The 22607-nt window shown below is 41.9% G+C and overlaps 2 protein-coding genes across 2 annotated transcripts; one reads left to right on the top strand and one right to left on the bottom strand.

Moving 5' to 3' along the window:
* Nucleotides 1-3155: 3155 nt before the first annotated feature.
* LOC311132195 (replication protein A 14 kDa subunit-like) lies at nucleotides 3156-6262 on the bottom strand. Its single transcript, XM_084165415.1, has 4 exons — nucleotides 6090-6262; nucleotides 5850-5924; nucleotides 5501-5612; nucleotides 3156-5130 (listed from the first exon to the last, which is right to left on the bottom strand). Exons 1-4 carry the CDS (start codon nucleotides 6183-6185, stop codon nucleotides 5048-5050), a joined length of 366 nt encoding a protein of 121 aa, XP_084021541.1. The 5' UTR covers nucleotides 6186-6262; the 3' UTR covers nucleotides 3156-5047.
* Nucleotides 6263-6512: 250 nt separating this feature from the next.
* LOC311132162 (UBAP1-MVB12-associated (UMA)-domain containing protein 1-like) lies at nucleotides 6513-19136 on the top strand. The gene is made up of 4 exons (XM_084165382.1): nucleotides 6513-6670; nucleotides 6957-7059; nucleotides 14301-14386; nucleotides 17353-19136. Exons 2-4 carry the CDS (start codon nucleotides 6975-6977, stop codon nucleotides 17656-17658), a joined length of 477 nt encoding a protein of 158 aa, XP_084021508.1. The 5' UTR covers nucleotides 6513-6670; nucleotides 6957-6974; the 3' UTR covers nucleotides 17659-19136.
* The last annotated feature ends 3471 nt before the right edge of the window (nucleotides 19137-22607 follow it).

Genomic DNA, 22607 nt, shown 5'->3' with positions numbered 1-22607 from the left:
GCTACTAAAACTCGACAAGGGCAATATGGCCCTAAATATGATTTATGGGTAAAACACATGAGTACTGTAGACCTGGAGCAAATGCTTACTGTAAGTCAAATGCTTTCAAAAACTGGAGGTGCACTTGATTTAACTTGCCTGGTAGGCTAGCCTACAATGAAGCCAATGTAATAATCCCAAAAGTGCAAACTCGGCCCACCTTGTATGTTGGTCAAACTAATTAAATCAAGTGCACCTCGAGTTTGAGTTATGATTTTGACCTAGGTCTGGAGTACATGTAGGTCACCCAATTGCTACACTCTTAGAAAAAAGGGTTATTCGGCTGTCCCCACAGGATAACCCTTTTTGGTTCCACGTAGAACCCTTTTGGGTTCCATGTAGAACCCTCTGTGGAAAGGGTTCTATCTGGAACCAAAAAGGGTTCTTCAAATGGTTATCTTATGGGAACAGCCAAAAAAACATTTTAGGTTCTAGATAGCACCTTTTTTTCTAAGAGTGTAGGGATGGTGTGAATGATCTGTTAAAGGAAAGGAATAGGATGAAAATATAATTGATCAATAACCATACCCTGATGAAGGTAGCTTGTCTGTCGAAACACTGGTTATTAAGTTATTAAATTATTGCATCTGAGCTCCTAGAATGTGCGGGTCTCCTTTTTATTTTTCAAGTGTTCTACTCCGTTAGCCAGCACCTCGCCTAAATAGGTGTGCGTTTCTTTCGCCTCCAAAATGACCATTGAATAACATCTTCGACCCACTCCAAACAGCAACCCCACTGTTCAGGGACTAGCAAGCATTAGACCTCATCTGGATGACTTCAATATGAATATATCATCACTGTACCTGTCTCCTTCCTATAACTCACAGCACAGAGACATGACCGAGAGGGTTTTCATGCCAACGCCTGACGACGTAAATAAAAAATGTCTGAGAAAGAGGGGTTGCTCCATCTGAAAAGGTTAACAATCTTCCCATGAGATGTACCAGGTTTGGTGCAACAGGCCAGAAGGACTACAGATGTTGACACAATATGTTTTTCTGAAGATGTAATGAAGACACCTGGCGACTTCATCAAGGTCACTCACTATCACAAGATCCCAGGTTCGCAAACTTCACGACGTTGTCAAACACATTCTAAACTACATTACAAACTGTTAAAACGCTCAAATTACCAACCGATATTGACAATAGGACACAGGTGTTGGTTGTATTAGTAGCCTAATATATTTGTCTTTCACAGTACTTAAAATGTCATACTGAGGAATCGGCCATAAACTTCTCTAGTTCCCTAGTTGAAGGGTGCCTAGGAGGGTGCTCATTGGCTGGAGGGGGGCAGTGATCTACATCTACACTATGTGACAGGGATCATGCTGCTTCTCCATCCAGGCACTACTAACCCTGTGTCATGGCACAGTAGACTATAAAGATGTCAAACCACAGAACATGCCTGCCAAAAAGTTCTGCTTCTGAAAATGTTGAAGGAATGTTCCTTGATAACTGCATGGCTGGAATTGAAGTCCTGTGCTCAGTTGGTAAGAGCAGGACACTAGCTAAATCCAAGGTTGTGGGTTCAATTCCCACTGGGATTACAAAGGCCTATACAAAATGTATGAACTGTACTATGCTGTAAGTCGATTTGGATGGAAGTGTCTGCTCAGTGGCATATGGTGTTATTATAATTAAGTGTGGTTGTTATGAAAGCCATGTGTGAGGCTGGGTGTCTGGGCCAGGCTATGTTAAACCAACAGCACTGCCACCACCGGCCAGGGAGTTTGAAGGGCGTCTTCCTGCCATCTCTCCGGCTGCAGCGACTAAACATGCGACTGAGACAACAAAGACAAACAACCATAGACAGCAGGCTCTGATGGAGAGAAGAGGAATCCAACACAGGTTGTCTCGTCTCCTCCATCAGTTGGGAGTTTGCACGGTCTGTCATCCAAGAGGCAAAAACACCAAATAGTGTTATGACCAGACATGGGGTTTGTTCAAGAGGGTCCAATGGTCAGAGCGTTGCTGCAGATATAAATATGGCAACATTCTAAAGGTTCCATGTTCTATCAGACACATTCTAAAGGTTCCATGTTCTATCGACAACATTCTAAAGGTCTGTGTTCTATCTGCAACATTCTAAAGGTTTCAAGTTCTATCTGCAACATTCAAAATGCTCTAATGAATAAGCCTTTGGGCAGGACTGTCATTGGCGTCCACGGTATTGCACTAAACAAATTCCACAGAGATCTTCTGCCAACGCCCGTCATTTAGGGAGACGCGAAGCTGGTGTGTGAACTTTTTCCTTTTTTTACAGCATTTCCCTTGCAGCTTGTGTACAAGCACCAATGAGGCTTGGATTTAAAATGGTAAAACTAAATTTGGCCGGCCTGAACTCTGGGTGTTCAGTATAATAAAAAAGAAGTGTTCAAAATGTACGGAATGTGACTTCAAAGTGTTACATATATCTGCAGCAGCAGCAAGCAGAACTAAGGAGAGACAGTTTTACGCCCTTGGGTGCTCATACAGGAGTGGCCTGCGGGTGTGGAGTTTTCCTGAACCAGCCATGCTTGGAGCATTTGTTAAACATATGGCAGTTTCAACTTCAACTCCCTGTGGCAGTTTTCAGCTTCAACTTTGGTGGGTTTGAGGACTTCATGTGGCTGTATCAAACCTTTCAGATGGGCCCCTGATAGGCATGATGCTGGGATGGATATATGAAACGGGGGAGGTTGTTTTAGACACGTCAGCTCATATTGTATGATGGAGAGTCGTTGCATTCATGGGAAAGAGCAACATGAAGTTAATAGAAGAAAGGTCCACCTTGGTATGTAAACTGTGAGCCTTTATTAAAAGAGTTAGTCAGAGTCTGTTACTCATAGACTGTTAGCTCTCTCTCTCTGTCTCAAAAAGACTGCTATCTTTGACAGACTGTCTCTGATTGGGATAAATGATATCTAGTGACAGTGATAGGCTAGCAACTTAGCAATCACCACTACAGTATGTTTGAAAATCCCACAATATGGCAGCTGCCCTGCCTCCCCCTAGGCTACTCCTCTCACACCCATCAAGAAGCAGAATATAGCAAACAGCATATAATTTAACATTAGCACTATCAGACAATCATTACAGCTCCTGTGCTGCAATGATATACACAGACATCAATTTGCCATTAAACAATATTTTATTTATTTTTCATTTCAAAACAGGTCTTCTATACGATGAATCCTTGGAGAAATGAAACATTTTTCTCACTGTTTTATTACAGAACCAGATACTGCCTAAATGCACATAATGTATGGGCAGCTCCTACTGACAAGAAAATTACAATAACAATTTGAATATTACACCAGCGGATGTTCATAGTCAATTGTGCATTTCAGATTTCAGGTAAAGAATGTGAACCATGCATAGATGTCATAATATTTGGAGGGCATTTGTCAAGAATGAAGTGATGGACAATCTCAACTTGTCAACCCATTAATATATTGATGGGATACAATTAAACACAAGCAAAGTCCTAAGGGATGAAAGTTAACATTCGTTTTTTGCGGGATGGGAAACTACTTTTTATTTTAGGGATAAGTAATACAGTGATAGTGATGCTGATGCTTATTTAGTCCCTACCTCGCCACCTGGTGGTAGAGAAATGTGGTTACAGCAGTACAGTAGCTTGTGTTGAACACTTTGTATCAACAGAGGGCGTTACAACACAGCCATGCATGCAGTAGACTCGAAAATGGTGGAAAGCCATTTCAAGTCAGATTTAAAATACAGCATATATTGTAGACCCTCTAGCTCAGGGATCATCAACTAGATTCAGCCGTGGGCTGATTTTTTTCTTGGGCGGAGGGTCAGGAACATAATTACAAATAATTTGTAGACTGCAAATTGACCGCAAGAAGCCCAAACAGATATATTTGACTAAAACATAATCATTTCAAACATTGCTTACATTTGTATACAATCATATCATCTCTCTATTATGCGTGGGAATACTTTCAAACTGATTTCCAAAATTAAAACCACTTGGAGCTGATTTGCTGGTGTTTTCACAGTCTTTTATGTCCATTTAAATAAAAAAATATCAGAAAAGTTGGGGGGGCCAAAAAATAACACGTGGGCGGAATTTAGCCTGCGGGCCACCAGTTGGGGAACCCTGTTCTATCATGGGGGGCTCATGGGGGTAGTTGCCCCTAGTTCAGACAGCTGATAGCCAATCGTTTTGGGGTTGAGGTGTCAGACCGACTGAATGGACCATAATAACGTCTCCTTGAGTTCCACCAAGTTATTAGTTTAGTTGATTAATTCGACCATTTAAAAAAACTAGCACACATAAAACTTGAAAAAGCCATACATGCACATGAGTAAAATCATCGAGGATAACACACAATAAAGTCTGGGACTTATTTCCATTGTGGTCCTCTTGAAACAAGATGGCTAGGTACCTTCCCCAGCATTACTCCTGATCTGGTGCTGTCATTGTGTGCATCCCTAACACGGGGAAAGTAATCAGTTAGATATCTGGGCGCAGAACCATAAATAGTCCTGTAAACCAAACCCAGTCTAATCTGGGACACCCTAGCCTCAACAGGCAGCCAGTTGAGTTCCTGAAAGCAGCTCCTGCCTATGTGAGTATGTTGACTCACCTTCAATACTACCTTGATCAGCTTATTCTGGGCTCTGGCTATTAGACTATCCAGATGCTTTTACTGTTTAGGGCAGTCCTCCTAACCCTCGTTGTTCAAGTTAGTTATCTAAGGTGTGGACCCGCTAACGACAATATTATAAACATTCTCTTGAGAAAGTAACTTGGTTGAGTTAAGATGATAATAAATCTTGATTTAGTTGAGACTGTTTATTTTGGGTTCATTAATTAAGCTTGTTGTCATGACTAAACAGACAGTTATAAAGGCTTTCATTTTTATTTTCCATATGAAGAAACTGTACATATCTATTTAACACTCATATACAGGTATATTAAAAAAGGCAAACAAGAGAATGGAGGTTCACTTTGACAATGATCTTTAGGAAGTAATGCATGAATAAGTGCAAAGTGCTCATCCACTGGTGGCTATTTCAAATGGATAGTGCTGGGGGAAATCATGGATGACTTTCAGGGCTTCATTGTACAGCTCCAGGTCTGGAAAGGAAATAAAAATGAACATGAAATGATATTAGTTCAACCATTATGTAAAGAAAATGAAGAGATGTCAAACCAGTTGAATACAGTCTTTGGCATGTTTAAAAGTAGACTCTGCAAGATGTCAATATCATTACATACCGTGGGGCGACATCCTAGAGACACCATCATCAACAATAATTCAAATATGCCAAGACTACCACTATTGTTTCTCCCAAATCTGTGCTCTCCCTTGAGATACACCCACATTGGGAAGAGAACATATTTTGTTGACTTTGTTGCAGGAAGTCACCCTGCTGTGTATAATGTCATTTAGCAGTCTACCTTTGAGAACACATTCCCTTTTCCACAGGAGAGATTATGTACTTACCGAAAGGAATGCCTTTGTCTTCTCTGAGCATGTTGTATGCAGAGGCCATTATTGTCCCTTTGTTGGAAACAATACCAAGCACCTCCACTACCCCGCTAAGCTCCTCATCAAGCTGGGAAAAAATAAACAATGTTACATCAGGCAATATACTAATTTTGCCTGATTAGTAATAATACTAATCGACATATGCCTTTGAAACTCAAGTACAATGTTCACTTTCAGTTGAGTGATGTCATGTTGTCATTGTCAGATATTTGTATTCCTAATTCCTAGAAGATAGCTACTGTTCAACAAGTCTACTGTAGCTAGCTAAGTCTTGCAACTGTAGAAACGCTGTGACTGTACTTACGGGCTCGTTGAGTTCCACTGATGCAGACTTCCCTTCTCCGTCCGAAAGACTGAATGATTTTCCTGTTGGATGGACCTGTCATAGACGACAATAAACAATGAATCGCGATTTAGTAATGCTAGCTAAGTAGCGAATTTCTAGTTTGGTGTAACGTTACCATCACGAACCTTTCGTCAAGAGAAAATGTCATCCAGTTTCTAGTGCTGAACTAACGGTACACCAATAACACATACATATTACCTTTTCAACACGTCCAACGAAGCAAATTGGCCTGCTGATATATTGAGACAGCATAGCAGAATTTATTCTGGCTTTTGGTGACTCGAAAACTGACATTTCGAAAGATTTTGCGGTGCACAACTTGTAGCTACGATTGAATGTCAGACAAGCAAGTGGTAACGCGGGAAACACCTTGTATGACGATGTTTCCGCATTGTTCTATGCTACATTCTTTCCCTGGATACAAGCTCATGTTAACTATCATTCCTCATATTAATATTGAAATGCCAGATGAAGGGATAATTTTATATAAATAACAGTTTTTAAAAAGTTGAGTATAATAACCAAACACCAGAATCAAAGTGATATATTGCGGTATAACCATTGTAAAACTGATCAGAATTAGATGGTTCCCAACATTGTTTCTACACGGACCATTTACAGGACAGGTATGACCGGAAACACATAAGACACAATAACAACACACGGGCCAATGCCTAAATAGCTACACGAAATCGAAGTGAAATTGCATAGATAATCTAACAATAACAATATTTTATGTTACTTTACTCAACTTTTTAACGAAACGAAAGACTGGTAAGGTAAGTAATTTGCATGTGTTTGACGAAAACATAACCAGACAGAAAGAACCGCTACCTAGTTGGTCATACGTGACATTTCATACATCGGAAGTTACAATGATATCAAACTGAAAGTCACCTTGTAGCCAACTTGTATTTAGTTCTGATATTACGATCTGTGATCAACTTTCAGTCATACTCATAGGTTCTACATACTAAAAGGTAACAACAACAAGTGTCATTCCAAGTGTCGTGATGATGTTGCCATATGTGGTCTGGCTTACATTTGTTTTTCTCGCCCTTGCAGAAAGCATAAGGAGTCAGTATGTTCAGTTTTTTCGGACATCGTAATAAAGACTCTTCCAAGAAGTCATCGTCAGAGGGGGATATAGATGGGTTCGTGATAATAGGTGAGAAACACATATGAAACTTAATCCTGCTGACTTTGTAAGAGTCAGACATTTGTAGCTGCTATAGGCACTCAACGTCTAGGTGCTCAACTAAACTTTGAGGTTTCAGGTCATCCTACTGCTCAGTAGGCTCTGCTCAGTTTGGAAACCACCACATTAACTCACCATCTAACAAGTTGGGCAGAACACAAAGTAATGCTGTGATTATCATTTAATCCATGAAATGTGTGGATTCCACAATGCCCTTCTGGTTGTACCAATCTTGTTTCATAAACCAATGTCTCTAAATGGCGGCTGGGCCTCTCCTGATCACCTACCGATATCACCCAGAACAATGCTTCAGGGGTTGTGTCTCAGATAGTTGCACACAATGTTGTCATTGTGTCCAGTGCTACTTTATTATACAATTGTATTTTAAATGTTTCAAGTCGCTGTACACATTTAGTCAAGAACATAGGCCTATATTTTGAGTTTCTTGTTCTTTTTTACATTTCTATTAACCTTTTTATCTCCAAGACTAAATCCCGAACCTCTACTTTGTAACACTAAGCTTCTAAAAAAGTTTCAGTCCACATGTACACTAAACAAAAATATAAACGCAACATGTAAAGTGTTGGTCCCATGTTTCATGAGCTCAAATAAAAGATCCCAGAAATTTTCCATACACACAAAAAGCTTATTTCTCTTACATTTTGTGCAAAAATGTGTTTACATACCTGTTAGTGAGCATTTATCCTTTGCCAAGATAATCCATCCACCTGACAGGTGTGGCATATCAATAAGCTGATTAAACAGCATGATCATTACACAGGTGCACCTTGTGCTGGGGACAATAAATGGCCACTCTAAAATGTGCAGTTTTGTCACACAACACAATGCCACAGATGTCTCAAGTTTTGAGGGAGCGTACAATTGGCACGCTGACTGCAGGAATTTCCACCAGAGCTGTTGCCAGAGAATTTAATGTTCATTTCTCTACCATAAGCCGTTTTAGAGGATTTGGCAGTACATCCGACTGGCCTCAACTGCAGACCAGGTGTAACCACGCCAGCCCAGGACCTCCACATCCAGTTTCTTCACCTGCGGGATCGTCTGAGACCAGCCACCTGGACAGCTGATGAAACTGTGGGTTTGCTCAACCGAATAATTTCTGTACAAACTGTCAGAAACCGTCTCAGGGAAGCTCATCTGAGTGCTCGTCGTCTTGACGTGACTGCAGTTCAACGTTATAACCGACTTCAGTGGGAAAATGCTCACTTTTGATGGCCACAGGCACACTGGAGAAGTGTGCTCTTCACGGATGAATCTCGGTTTCAACTGTACCGGGCAGATGGCGTCGTGTGGTGAGCGGTTTGCTGAGGTCAACGTTGTGCCCCATGGTGGCGGATGGGTTATGGTTTGGGCAGGCATAAGCTACGGACAACGAACACAATTGCATTTTATCTATGGCAATTTAAATGCAAAGAGATACCGTGACGAGATCCTGAGGCCAATTGTCATGCCATTCATCCGCCGCCATAACCTCATGTTTCGGCATGATAATATACTGCCCCATGTCGCAAGGATCTGTACACAATTTCTGGAAGATGAAAATGTCCCAGTTCTTCCATGGCCTGCATACTCACCAGACATACAGTACCAGTCAAAAGTTTGGACACACCTACTCATTCCAGGGCTTTTCTTTATTTTTACTATTTCCTACATTGTAGACTAATAGTGAAGACATCAAAACTATGAAATAACACATGGAATCATGTAGTAACCAAAAAAGTGTTAAACAAATCAAAATATATTTTATAGTTGAGATTCTTCAAGTAGCCACCCTTTGCCTTGATGACAGCTTTGCACAGCATATGTGGGAACTCCTTCAAAATTGTTGGAAAAGCATTCCAGGTAAAGCTGGTTGAGGGAATGCCAAGAGTGTGCAAAGCTGTCATCAAGGCAAAGGGTGGCTACTTTGATGAATCTCAAATATAAAATATATTTTGATTTGTTTAACACTTTTTTGGTTACTACATGATTCCATATGTGTTATTTCATAGTTTTGATGTCTTCACTATTATTCTACATTGTAACAAATAGTAAAAATAGGTAGGTGTACGTGTGTCCAAACTTTTGACTGGTAGTGTATGTCACCCGTTGAGCATGTTTGGGATGTGTACGACAGCATTCCAGTTCCCGCCAATATCCAGCAACTTCGCACAGCCATTGAAGAGGAGTGGGACAACATTCCACAGGCCACAATCAACAGCCTGATCAACTATGCGAAGGAGATGTGTCACACTGAATGAGGCAAATGGTGGTCACACCATTTACATTTACGTCATTTAGCAGATGCTCTTATCCAGAGCGACTTACTAATTGGTGCAGATACTGACTGGTTTTCTGATCCACGCCGGCACTTTTTTTAAAAATATATTTTTTAAGGTATCTGTGACCAATGAATGCATATCTGTATTCCCAGACGTGTAATCCATAGATTATTTCAATTGACAGATTTCCTTATATGAACTGTAACTCAGTAAAATCTTAAATTGTTGCAATTGTTATTTTTTTGTTCAGTGTAGTTTTAAATTTGTCACCAGCATTGAATAATGTCTTTCAACACTTCCTTCAGATTGCGATGAACCTGAAATGAAAGTAAGGCGTTGCACAACAAAGTTTTCTCGTGCTCATGGGCATGGTAATTTTGCATAACAAGAAATAAGCATAATATAGGATTGCTACACGCTTTACTGAAAAATGAAGGTAAATCCTGCCAATTTTAAAGGTCCAAGGCAACATAACCTCCTTTAGTACCTTTTCAAATTCTAAGCCCAAAATAATGAAAATGTTATTGTAAGTCAGGAATCTCCCTCCCCCTGCTCCCTCTTTCCTCTACCAGTAAAGTGCAGTATAATTGGCTCTTTATCCCACGGCGTTGACTGGGAGCGCTGCTTGTGGACCTGGGTTCAAATACTATTCAATAATTTCAAATACTTTAGCTGGGCTTGATTGAGTTTGCCTGGTGCAATGGAACCAATAAAGTAGTTGCAAAAGTGCAAATGCCACCCATCTGGCACTCCAGACAGGTTAAAGCTGATTCCAAAAGTATTTTAAAGTGATTTCAAGTAGAATTTGAACCCAGGTTTGGCTGTTGGTGGAGAAGTAGACACAGATGGTCAGGAGTTGCATGTTTCTCTTGGCAGACAGAAGAGAGCCAGTCTCAGAGCCAGCGTTTCTTCCCAGATAAAGTAGAAAGAGTCTGACTGAGCTCACAGACGTTTTAGTGTAAACTCAATGACTGTGCTCTGTTTATTCACATTCTCTGTTCAAAGGTGTGTGTGTGTGTGTGTGTTGTAAGGAAGGAAGGAAGGGCTCAGTCAGATGGCTGGTGAGGAAACCAGGGAGTTTGAAAGGTGATTCACCAAAACAGAATTAATAGATTTTCTCTGGGTGTAATCAGTGTTGATGGGAGTTGTTACAGAGTGCAAATCCAACAATGTAGGACTACGCTTCAGTCAGAGTTGGGGTAGTGGCTTTCAATTCAAGTACAGTTAGGCTAGTTTGTCCAGTTGCATTGAAAATGAACATTCATAGATCATTTTCTTTGAGGATGTTTAAATTTAAAATAGTTTTTACTGTATAAACTAAAAAAAATTAAAGAACAGCTGTGACGGTTAGCTATGTGTTTCCCTGAAATCTGCCATTCACATTTGCCATCCGCACCACAGCCTCTTTTCACGTTATGCTCTTTCCTGGTACTGATGGCTCCAGACCAAAGGGAGCAGATGTTCTTACAAAGTGAATCTGTGGGGCTCTGTCTGGGTCCATATGGCAGGTGGGATATCATGTGCCACTCTACTAACCTTTCACTTTCCCAGCCAGTGACCTGCCGGTTGGGTAGGTTCAGGCCGAGGCTGTGGGAGAGAGCCCTGCCCTCTGGGATTTTCCGCTGGGACTGGGAGGCTGGCAGCAGGATCCTCTGTGGCCCTTCTCGCCGCCATCCACATTTGATTATTCAGGCAGAGAGAAATCCTCTTGGGGAAAGAGGGTGAGGGAGAGCGCGAGCGCAAGGAGAGAAGGCAGTGCAGTAAAAAAATTGATTTCCCCCCCTGTTTTTTAAATGATATTTCAACACTGTGGTTGAATTAATACTATGAAATTGTGAAAATTACGATAATGCCCTTTTAGTGAAAGAGCTGTTATTTATTTTTACGGCTGGATTTTCAGCCGTTTCTGGCCCACAGCATGACATCACATCACAATCTGATCTGATTATTCTGACCAATAACCAGTCATCTTTTAAATTTGCATATGCATCCTCCTACATTGAAGGGGTAAGCGGGGTAGACTCTAGACAATCCTATCTGCCAATCAGGGCTGTGTATGTAAATATATAAACATTTGAATCAACACGCCCACACGATAAAACTGAGCATTTCTATGGCAAAAGGATGCTCAGGGAAATAAATGATAAAAAATATGTTGAGTTATTTTTCATGAAATAAACACACAGTGATTTATTATACATAGTGTGATTTAAAAATGAAATAAAAAAGATTGCATGGTGGCTTTAAGGGAAGAAAAAAATCAGCAGAGTCCACCCCTGACGCTAGATGGAAGGATGGCTCACATTTGTCAGGGGGTCATGGAGTTTAAATCTCATTTTACCTTAGAAGATTAGCTAATTAGCTATTACAATAACGTACTTTGACAGGATTTGTAGCCTACATCAGACGAATCCCTCTTCCCAGTCTAAGCTGTTCATTTGTAACACCACATATTTTTTGCCCTGTCAGATGGAATAAGATGAGAAAGGATTTGTTTTACTATCGCCCTAGTCATCTCTGTGATGATCCAAGTCGAGGGCCTTCAGTCCCGCAAAGGCAGGATGTGTGTTTGCACATCCGTGTCTGCAGCTGACACTCTCGAGGAGTGGGCCTGGTTGACTGCTGAAGTCATGAGCAGCTGCCTGTGCCCTTTCTGGGAGCCCATCTCCCTGTCTCACAGGCTCTTATCCCAGCCGGTAGACAGACAATATCCTCACTTGTATTTGGATGGCTGTCAGTGTCTACAGTCTCACGACAGTTCAAGTTGTCTCTTTCACTAACCTCATGTTCAATAGGCCTACACCACCACGTTAATTTGAACCTTTGTCCTCAGCTGTTGTGTTTCCCTGTCTAAAGTCTTTATTTATTTAGCCAGGATAGTTGGCCATTCAGTAACAGTTGCCACTGTTTTCCAGGGAGTCCTAAAGTCATTGCAGGTAATGCAAGGGTGTGCATGCATCATGCATGTTAGTTCATAAGTGTTTTAGTCATTGATCACTGGTCGCTTAACAGAAGATTGTGACTTAACCCATCCAGAAAATAAGGCTAACAGTGTCTCATTAGTAAAGCTAGTTTGTTCTATCCTATCTGGACTGGCAGAGCTGTTTAAGAGAAGCCTGCTAGCCTGACAAGCTGCATGTCATGGACAAGGTCCACAATCTGAGCAGGTCACACAACTCCAGTACGAATCATGACATAATGTGATGTCATTGACAAGGTCCACACTGCACAGAGCAGGTTGATGCAGAATGTAACTGTGCTCCTTTACATTCCTCTTCGCTTGTGTTAAGTTGATCAGCTCATGATCCAAGCCAGAACGTAATAGGCCTCTCTCCTGACCTGACACTGTTTAGACAAGATTTTCAATTTGACATAAAAAAAATATGTTTGCCAGTCCAGTTTCCACTGGCAGCTATCCAAACACACAAAGAGAGTCTTTTGACGATGTTGAACGTGAAAATATGCAGCCCTACAATAATGTGAAGTCAAGTACAACCAAACTAACCTGTCCTCTGTATCATAAAGCAGAGATTGTGTGTGTATATTTCCGTGCTTTAGCCTGGTTATCCCGCTCTCCTTCTGAAGGATTTAGTGAATGGGAGGGATATATTCCTGCACGCTATTGAGCAGACGATGGATGGATGCTCTGTGTTTTACTGACAGAGGGAGAGAGGCCTGTGTCTAACTGACTGAGTCCAGAGACAAGGCCATGCCTGTACAATGCTGACGACACATAAAAGAGGAGAATACAGGCTTACTTTACATGGCATTATTTAGATGCCCTTGTTGTCTTAGAGGACTTCCACTGCTTGCTGTGGAATAATGTATGCTCTGTAGGTGAAGGTGAACAATGCCTACCATGCCAAGAATTAATTCACAGATGTGGATGGAAATGTGGGCTGGTCAGGAAATTGAGGGAAGATCTAGGGCTATTTTTGTACCTGTAGGCCTGAGGGGGGAAATCAAAGCTATAAATTCAAGGCATAAAATACATTTATATTGCATACCTATACCTCAAACATGGATGGAAATATGAATATCCATCATAACAGTAAAGTAAGACAATAGACAAAATATTTGTATTTAAATAAAAAATAATCTGAACTTGATGTTACTGAAGCTGAGAGACATTGTACTACTAGACTAGAGTAAGCTGATAGATCCCATATTGTTCCTGTGCAGAGTAGAGTAACCTCTGTTTATCAGGGTGCTCTGGGCCTCAATTCCCTCTCATGGAGATCATTTAACCCTCTATAGAGAGAGACATTGGTGTACTGGAGACTCACTGAGCTCAGATCAAAGGAAGCTGGTGAGATCAGGGAGGATGACTCCATGCTGGAGAGAGAGTTCAGTCCCAGAGGAGAGAGGGAGGAGTGAAGATGGAAATGGTTACAAAGGAGAGGAAAGGGAGGGAAGGAGAGAAAAAGGGGAGGGAGGAGAGGGAAAAAAGAGCGAGGGAGAAGAGGAGAGTTCGAAAAGTGTTTATCTGTGGACATTGACAACATGTAGTTAATTAGTCTAGTTACTAAGGCCCAGTAGTTGTCCCCCAGATGACATGATGCAAGAGGAATGGGGTTGGGAACATAGGCTAGGCTACACCAGAGAGAGCTGCAGGCATGCTCTGGTCCACATAGTGCTCTGTGGAACTGTAGTACTAACTGTGTTAATGCTGTGTAATCCATTAATGTGATCAGAACGCCACTCCACTCGTTAAACCACATCTAATCACCCAATTGACCTGGTTGTCCCAATGAAGGAAAAAATACACCAATCAGGCTAATTACTTCTATTATGAAGACCACGGGGCAAGTAGGACTTGGAGAGGGGGCAAGTAGTGGGTCTCATGCACATGTATTTTGATGAAGAATCTAGGCCTAGGCCCACGGTGTATAAATGACACAATGTCTCTTGTTTTTTTTTTTTCTCCAGGAGAAACTGTTGAGGAACAGAGGCAGAAGATCCAAAATGTGAACATCAGCAAACCATCATGTAACGTCATTGTGCAACCATCAAAGGTGATTGTCTTTATAACCAGGGGGTAGCGCTATGCAGAACATACAGTATAACACACCCTATGGGCCCTGGTCGGAAATAGCACACTAGATTGGGGATAGGCCGATGGGGTGTCATTTAGGACGCAACCTGGGTTGTGTTACACAAAACTGCCAAGATGTTCATCTTGCATATGCTGTACCAGGAAACACAACTGTTGTAGACTTAAACAGACAGCAGTGAGACTGACTGACTGAAAGGACTGTGCGTTTTCTCTCTACCTCTCTGTCTGGCTCATCCTGCCTGCGTACAGACTGCCTACAGTCTGCTGCTGCTGTGTTGGTGACAGATGCTGAGTGGTATGGGTGTGATCCTGTAACAACACACACACACACACACACACACACACACACACACACACAGAGGCTTGCGGGCCAACGCATGCCACTACCATTCAGCATGCTCCATGCCTGCTACACTGAGTCTGGACTGGACTCTGGACATATGGTGGCTGTAGAAAAGCTCTATTGTGTTGCTGCTAGTTCTCCGTATGATCTGGTTGGTCCTACTAGTCCTCGAAGTCGCCTGTGGTCATTTATTATGGGTTTAATCAAGGGCAATATTTCAATGGAAGCTGTGTGTGTGTTGAAGCGTAAGCTGCATATGGTGACATTGCACTGCAGCTTGGCTCCCATTCAATGAGTGAGATCTACGGTGTGCCGTGCCTTGCCCCCTCATGTCGTGCACACAGGAAGTTACAGACCCTTTTCACCTACATACTGTCAGACACCTACCTACAACACTGTAAATCTGTCCTGCTTCAGGGTGGGCAATATATGACCAATCAGGAGGTACAGACGGCAGGACCACTACCTTCAGTGTTCTGTATTGTTTGTTACAGAGGTTATATTAGACAATAGTGGTTACGGTTTAATATGTAAGGTTACTTTATATGTGAAGTGCTAGAAGTCATGAAAAATAAGGAAAAGACTGCACACGGCTGTTCATGCTCCCAGGTGAGTCCTCGTCATCAGTGTTTGAGAGAACAAACACTCCGAGACTCATTAAAGGATGTTTCCGTGGTTACGTCCCAACTGAATGCTATGTTAATTGCAGAGGAATAAGCCATTTCCTGTAACAACAACTTCTCTGCATTTAGGCTTTCATTCAGTCTTAATTACAAGACCCATAGCACAGCTTAAGTCTCCAATCTAGCACTTTATGTCTACACCAAATCCTTTTGAATCAACAAAGTCAATTGAAGAGTAAAAATAGTAGTCCTATAATATCATGGTAGACACAGGCAAGAATAATTGTATTGTGTGGTACTTACTTGTGTTTAGTGGTACACTTACTGGTATCATGTTGAGTTTTAATGTCACATGCACAAGTACAGTGAAATGCCTTTCTTGCAAACTCAAAACCCAACAATGCAATAACAATGTATTACTAGAAAAGGACACACGAGAAAGAAGAATAAGAAATACACAATAAAGTAAGTAAGCATACTATATAGAGGAAATATTTAAAAAGTCAGTTCCAATACCATATTTACATGTGCAGGAATACTGGAGGGATGGAGGTAGATATGTATAGGGTAAGGTGACTAGGCAACAGGATATAAGATAAACAGAGTAGCAGCAGCTTGTATGTGAGTGGGTGTGCGGGTGTAAATGTTTGTACATATTATGTGCGAGTGAGAAAATGATGGAGTGTGCGTGTTGGCGTGACAGTGTGTGTGAGTGTGTTGGGCCCTGTGAGTGTGCATAGAGACAGTTCAAATATTGAAATAGAAGGTCAATAAAGATACAAGTTAAACTCGGTCTGTGTAGCTATTTTGTTAGCTATTTATCAGTTGTATTGCTTGGGGATAGAAGCTGTTCAGGAGGCTGTTGGTGTCAGAGTTGATGCACCGGTACCTCTTGCCGAGAAAACAGCAGAGAAAATAGTCTATGCTTGGGTGGTTGGGGTCTTTGCCGATTTTCCGGGCCTTCTTTTCACACCGCCTGATAAAGAGGTCCTGGATGGTATGGAGCTCGGCCCCAGTGATGTACTGGGCTGTCCGCACAACCCTCTGTAGCGCCTTGCGATCAAGGGCGGAGCTATTGCCATACCAAGCAGTCACTATGCTCTCAATGGTACAGCTGTAGAACCTTTTCAGGATTTGAGGGCACATGCCAAACTCTTTCAACCTCCTGAGGGGGAAGAGGCACTCTCGCGCCTTCTTCACGACTGCGTGTGTGTTTGGACCATTTTAAGTCTTTAGTGATTTGGACACCAAGGAACTTGAAGCTGTCTACCTGCTCCACTGCTGCCCCGTCAATGTGGATGGGGGCGTGCTTGCCCCCCAATTCCTGTAGTCCACGATCAGCTCCTTGGTCTTGCTGACGTTGAGGGAGAGGTTGTTGCTCCGGCACCACATTGCCAGGTCACTGACCTCCTCACTGTAGGCTGACTCATCGTTGCCGGTGATCAGGCCAACCACCGTCGTGACGTCAGCGAACTTGATAATTGTGTTGGAGTCGTGCGTGGCCACACAGTCGTGGGTGAACAGGGAGTACAGGAGGGGACTAAGCACACACCCCTGTGGGGCCCCTGTGTTAAGGGTCAGTGTGGTGGAGGTGATGTTGCCTACCCTCACCACCTGGGGTCGGCCCGTCAGGAATTCCAGGATCCAGTTGCAGAGGGAGGTGTTCAGTCCCAGGGTCTGAACACCTCCCTCTGAGTTGCTAAGGTTATGGTCGGGGACAGCATCCTAGTGACTTCCATCCTTAGGATGTTGCAGAGTTCTGAAACCTCATCTTGACGGCGTCATGACACTGTTTTGTGTTCCATCACTAGTGTTTTAGTTGCAACCTAACCACTCTTAAAAATCTGTTTTCATGTTTGCCAAAAGTTAGCCATGTTAGTGTTCCTTGTCATGTGTAGCCTACACTTGTTTCTAAATGCAATGCCTGAAGGTGGACATTTTCTCTCCTCTTCTCCCCAGTCCTCCAGTGCGACACCTTCCCAGGCCCACCACTCTCCAGCTCCTGCTCCACCCTCTGTGATCGCCCCATCACCAGGGCCCATGTGGAAGCCCCCCGCACCCATCGTGGAGGCCCCCCCGTCTCTCCCAGAGCTACTAGGAGATGTCCCGTTCACCCTGGCCCCCCATGTCCTGGCCATGCAGACAGGGGGTCCTGGGTTCCCCCTCTTCTCTGAGATGCTGATGTCCCCCCGAGACATCAACCACAACCTGGCCTCCTTCACTTATGACTTCACCCTGGAGAACTCTGTGCTCTGTGACCATTGACCTGTAGATAGTCTACTTTCTGTCTGTCTATATGACCTCTGACCTTTTGGTATGTCAACCTCTCCTCCAATACCAACCCTATGTCAACCCTGGGTCTTGTTCATTGGGCAGCAAACAGAAGAAAACGTACTGAAACAGGGCGGGACTACCTGGGCTTGCCAAATAAGAAAGGCACATTTTTGTTTTCCTTTGTAAAGAGTTAGGATGTGCTCTGCTGCTTACCATTCAGGTTTAGTTTCAGTTCCATGGGGCTCTGTTGGGCCAAAACTGCACCTGCCTGCAGTGATGTAGGCTACACACAGTATGTAGGTAGATGGGTACACAGAGTTCCACCATTAACATTGTGGACTAAGAATACTAGTTAAGCATGTTAATCACTTGCTGATGCATGTCATAGTAGTGCTGGTTCACTGTTTTAAGAACTTGCCATTGTGTGTGTGTATCAGACGAGTGCTAGCTTCATGTCTGATGGTAGGCATGCTTTGTCATAGCTGAGGCTTGCATTGAAGAACAGAGTCAGGGTCTAGATTCACCTGATGTGGTTTGTTGGTTTAGGAATCACTGATTTACCTTTTGGGTTTGCACTAATGCACGTACAAGACAGATTTCAAATTGAATCTTATGAAGGAAATGACTCTTCTTTATCTGGTTATGTTTTTTACCCTGGTGTCCTCACCTTTAACAATGAAGTTAAGAATACTGTAACAAGACATTTCCAAAAATGTTTGTGTAGCATAAGCATTTCTACAGAGGAACTATGTATCTTTTTGATAATGTATTTAAAAATGTAAGAATATACGCTACTGTTCAAAAGTTTGGGGTCACTTAGAAATGTCCTTGTTTTCGAAAGAAAAGCAATTTTTTTGTGCATTAAAATAACATCAAATTAATCAGAAATACAGTGTAGACATTGTTAATGTTGTAAATGGCTATTGTAGCTGGAAACGGCTGATTTTTAATGGAATATATACATAGGCGTACAGAGGCCCATTATCAGTAACCGTCAGTCCTGTGTTCCAATGGCACGTTGTGTTTGCTAATCCAAGTTTATCATTTTAAATGGCTAATTGATCATTAGAAAACCCTTTTGCAATTACGTTAGCACAGCTGAAAACTGTTGTGCTGATTAAAGAAGCAATAAAACTGGCCTTCTTCAGACTAGTTGAGTATCTGGAGCATCAGGAATTGTGGGTTCGATTACAGGCTCAAAATGGCCAGAAACAAAACTTTCTTCTGGAACTCGTCAGTCTATTCTTGTTCAGAGAAGTGAAGGCTATTCCATGCGAGAACTTGCCAAGAAACTGAAGATCTCGTACAACGCTGTGTACTACTCCCTTCACAGGACAGCGCAAACTGGCTCTAACCAGAATAGAAAGAGGAGTGGGAGGCCCCGGTGCACAACTGAGCAAGAGGACAAATACATTAGAGTGTCTAGTTTGAGAAACCGACGCCTCACAGGTCCTCAACTGGCAGCTTCATTAAATAGTAACAACTCTGCAACTCTGCCTAGAAGGTCAGCATCCCGGAGTCGCCTCTTCACTGTTGACGTTGAGACTGGTGTTTTGATGTCTTCACTATTATTCTACAATGTAGAAAATAGTACAAATAAAGAAAAACCCTTGAATGAGTAGGTGTGTCCAAACTTTTGACTAGTACTAAATACAGTGAGGGGAAAAAAGTATTTGATCCCCTGCTGATTTTGTACGTTTGCCCACTGACAAAGAAATGATCAGTCTATAATGGTAGGTTTATTTGAACAGTGAGAGACAGAATAACAACAACAAAATCCAGAAAAATGCATGTAAAAAATGTTAGAAATTGATTTGCATTTTAATGAGGGAAATAAGTATTTGACCCCTCTGCAAAACATGACTTAGTACTTGGTGGCAAAACACCTTGTTGGCTATCACAGAGGTCAGACGTTTCTTGTAGTTGGCCACCAGGTTTGCACACATCTCAGGAGGGATTTTGTCCCACTCCTCTTTGCAGATCTTCTCCAAGTCATTAAGGTTTTGAGGCTGACGTTTGGCAACTCAAACCTTCAGCTCCCTCAACAGATTTTCTATGGGATTAAGGTCTGGAGACTGGCTAGGCCACTCCAGGACCTTAATGTGCTTCTTCTTGAGCTACTCCTTTGTTGCCTTGGCCGTGTGTTTTGGGTCATTGTCATGCTGGAATACCCATCCACGACCCATATTCAATGCCCTGGCTGAGGGAAGGAGGTTCTCACCCAAGATTTGACGGCCCCGTCCATCGTCCCTTTGATGCGGTGAAGTTGTCCTGTCTCTTTAGCAGAAAAACGCCCCCAAAGCATAATGTTTCCACCTCCATGTTTGACGGTGAAAATAGTGTTCTTGGGGTCATAGGCAGCATTCCTCCTCCTCCAAACACGGCGAGTTGAGTTGATGCCAAAGAGCTCCATTTTGGTCTCATCTGACCACAACACTTTCACCCAGTTCTCCTCTGAATCATTCAGATGTTTTTTGGCAAACTTCAGACGGGCATGTATATGTGCTTTCTTGAGCAGGGGGACCTTGCGGGCGCCGCAGGATTTCAGTCCTTCACGGCGTAATGTGTTACCAATGGTTTTCTTGGTGACTATGGTCCCAGCTGCCTTGAGATCATTGACGAGATCCTCCCGTGTAGTTCTGGGCTGATTCCTCACCGTTCTCATGATCATTGCAACTCCACGAGGTGAGATCTTGCATGGAGCCCCAGGCCGAGGGAGATTGACAGTTATTTTGTGTTTCTTCCATTTGCGAATAATTGCACCAACTGTTGTCACCTTCTCACCAAGCTGCTTGGCGATGGTCTTGTAGCCCATTCCAGCCTTGTGTAGGTCTACAATCTTGTCCCTGACATCCTTGGAGAACTCTTTGGTCTTGGCCATGGTGGAGAGTTTGGAATCTGATTGATTGATTGATTGCTTCTGTGGACAGTCGTCTTTTATACAGGTAACAAACTGAGATTAGGAGCACTCCCTTTAAGAGTGTGCTCCTAATCTCAGCTCGTTACCTGTATAAAAGACACCTGGGAGCCAGAAATCGTTCTGATTGAGAGGGGGTCCAATAGTTATTTCCCTCATTAAAATGCAAAGCAATTTATTACATTTTTGACATGCGTTTTCACACACTGTGTGTGTGTGTGTTTGTGTGTGTCTATGTATGTGTGTATGTATGTATGTATGTATGTGTATTTATATATATACACACTACATTCCACACTGGTAAACAAATGATATTGTGAACAATTACACATTCAGTTAACTCTCAATCAAAAATTTTGGACTGCTGTACAAATGGGCAAGAGAAGCCAAATCATATTGCATAAAAAATGTGTTTATTTTTAGGACAATTATTTGAAGTGAACTAATTATGAGTAGGTAACTCCTAAGACAACCACTCAAGAATCTGAAAAGATGGCTCATAAGTTGCACTGGTATTTTCAGTGCAATGTTGTGGTATTCCACATTATGTGAAATCATCCACAGATGCTGCGTTTACACAGGCAGCTCAATTCTGACTTTTTTATTAATTTTTTAATAATCAGATCAGCTCTTTTGACAATAATAGTAATCATAATATGCCATTTAGCAGACACTTTTATCCAAAGCGACTTACAGTCATGTGTGCATACATTTTTACGTATGGGTGGTCCCGGGGATCGAACCTACTACCCTGGCGTTACAAGCGCCATGCTCTACCAATTGAGCTACAGAGGACCACATGACCACACTGTCTATGTCTTAACCATAATTGGGCAATAAAATCTGATTTGGGCTGCCTGTGTAAAGTTACTTTCTACTGTATACATTATGAAATGTTTGGGATTGACCCTCTCTGGACAATCCTTTGCTATGCATAGCTGGAAACCAAGTGTATTATGTCTGCCTATGTGTTAAATGACACTGTGGATTTTCCCAGGCCACTTCCTCTCTTTGTAATTCAATCACTGACCTAAACCTTGCATGTTGATTTTGTTTCACAGGTGTGGAACTCTACACTTGTTTTCTTTGTTTTTGGGGGAGATTTGAGTTTGAGTAACTTAGTTTGTTTGGTGTACTTGGATGTATTTTGGGGGTTTACTTACAGTGTGGTTCATGTATGTGGTTGTGCATGTTTGCTATTAACAAGACATTGTTTTTATTATTTTATTATCTTGTCCTGCTGTTTATTTTTTTTTGTCATTTTTAACTGAGGTTTCTCTAAAGATGGTTGACCTGTAAAAGCATGAGTACTGTATATGTAGTAGTAACTACTACATAGGAAATATGTTGTTATTGGGTTAGAGGATATGTTTTACATGCTATCTGCCCTACTTACTTGCTTCTGTTTTCATAATGCTAGTACCTGAGCATCAGCCAAGTATTTGCCCATGTTATCCTGATATCATGTACCAAGTACTCAGTGTTGGGGAAGCTACTCTGAAAATATAGTTACCAATTACTTCACACTGGAAGAAGTTAAGCTACACTAAAGCTACCCTTAAAAAATACATTGTTTACTTAACTAAATTGACTTTGAAAAAGTAGTTCACTACATCTGAAATGTCATAGACGACAAATTGCAAGAACAGATCACTCTGTAGTCAGATGTTAACAGAATATTACATTTACAATTTAGTCATTTAGCAGAATATGTAATTTATCCTATTAATCACAAACTATTTTTCAAGTGAGAATTGGATAGGTCTGATGCCGAAAAATAAAGGAAATTATTGCCTATTTCACCCATATTTTATTTTTTGCAAAAATAGTATTTGAGTGTAGTTCTAGTAGTTAGCTACACCACTACATGGCAAAAAAATAATTAACTACTGAAAACACTACCTTGATTTGAATTAGTTCAACTACCACCAAGCTACTTCAAAATGTAGTTAAATTACTAGTTGAACTACATGCAGTTCACTACTCCCCAACACTGCAAGTACTGTAACTTCAAATTGATATT

Source organism: Coregonus lavaretus (genome assembly GCF_964263955.1).
Source record: "Coregonus lavaretus genome assembly, chromosome: 7".
NCBI classification, from domain to species: domain Eukaryota; kingdom Metazoa; phylum Chordata; class Actinopteri; order Salmoniformes; family Salmonidae; genus Coregonus; species Coregonus lavaretus.
This window is presented reverse-complemented; position numbering and strand designations above follow the sequence as displayed.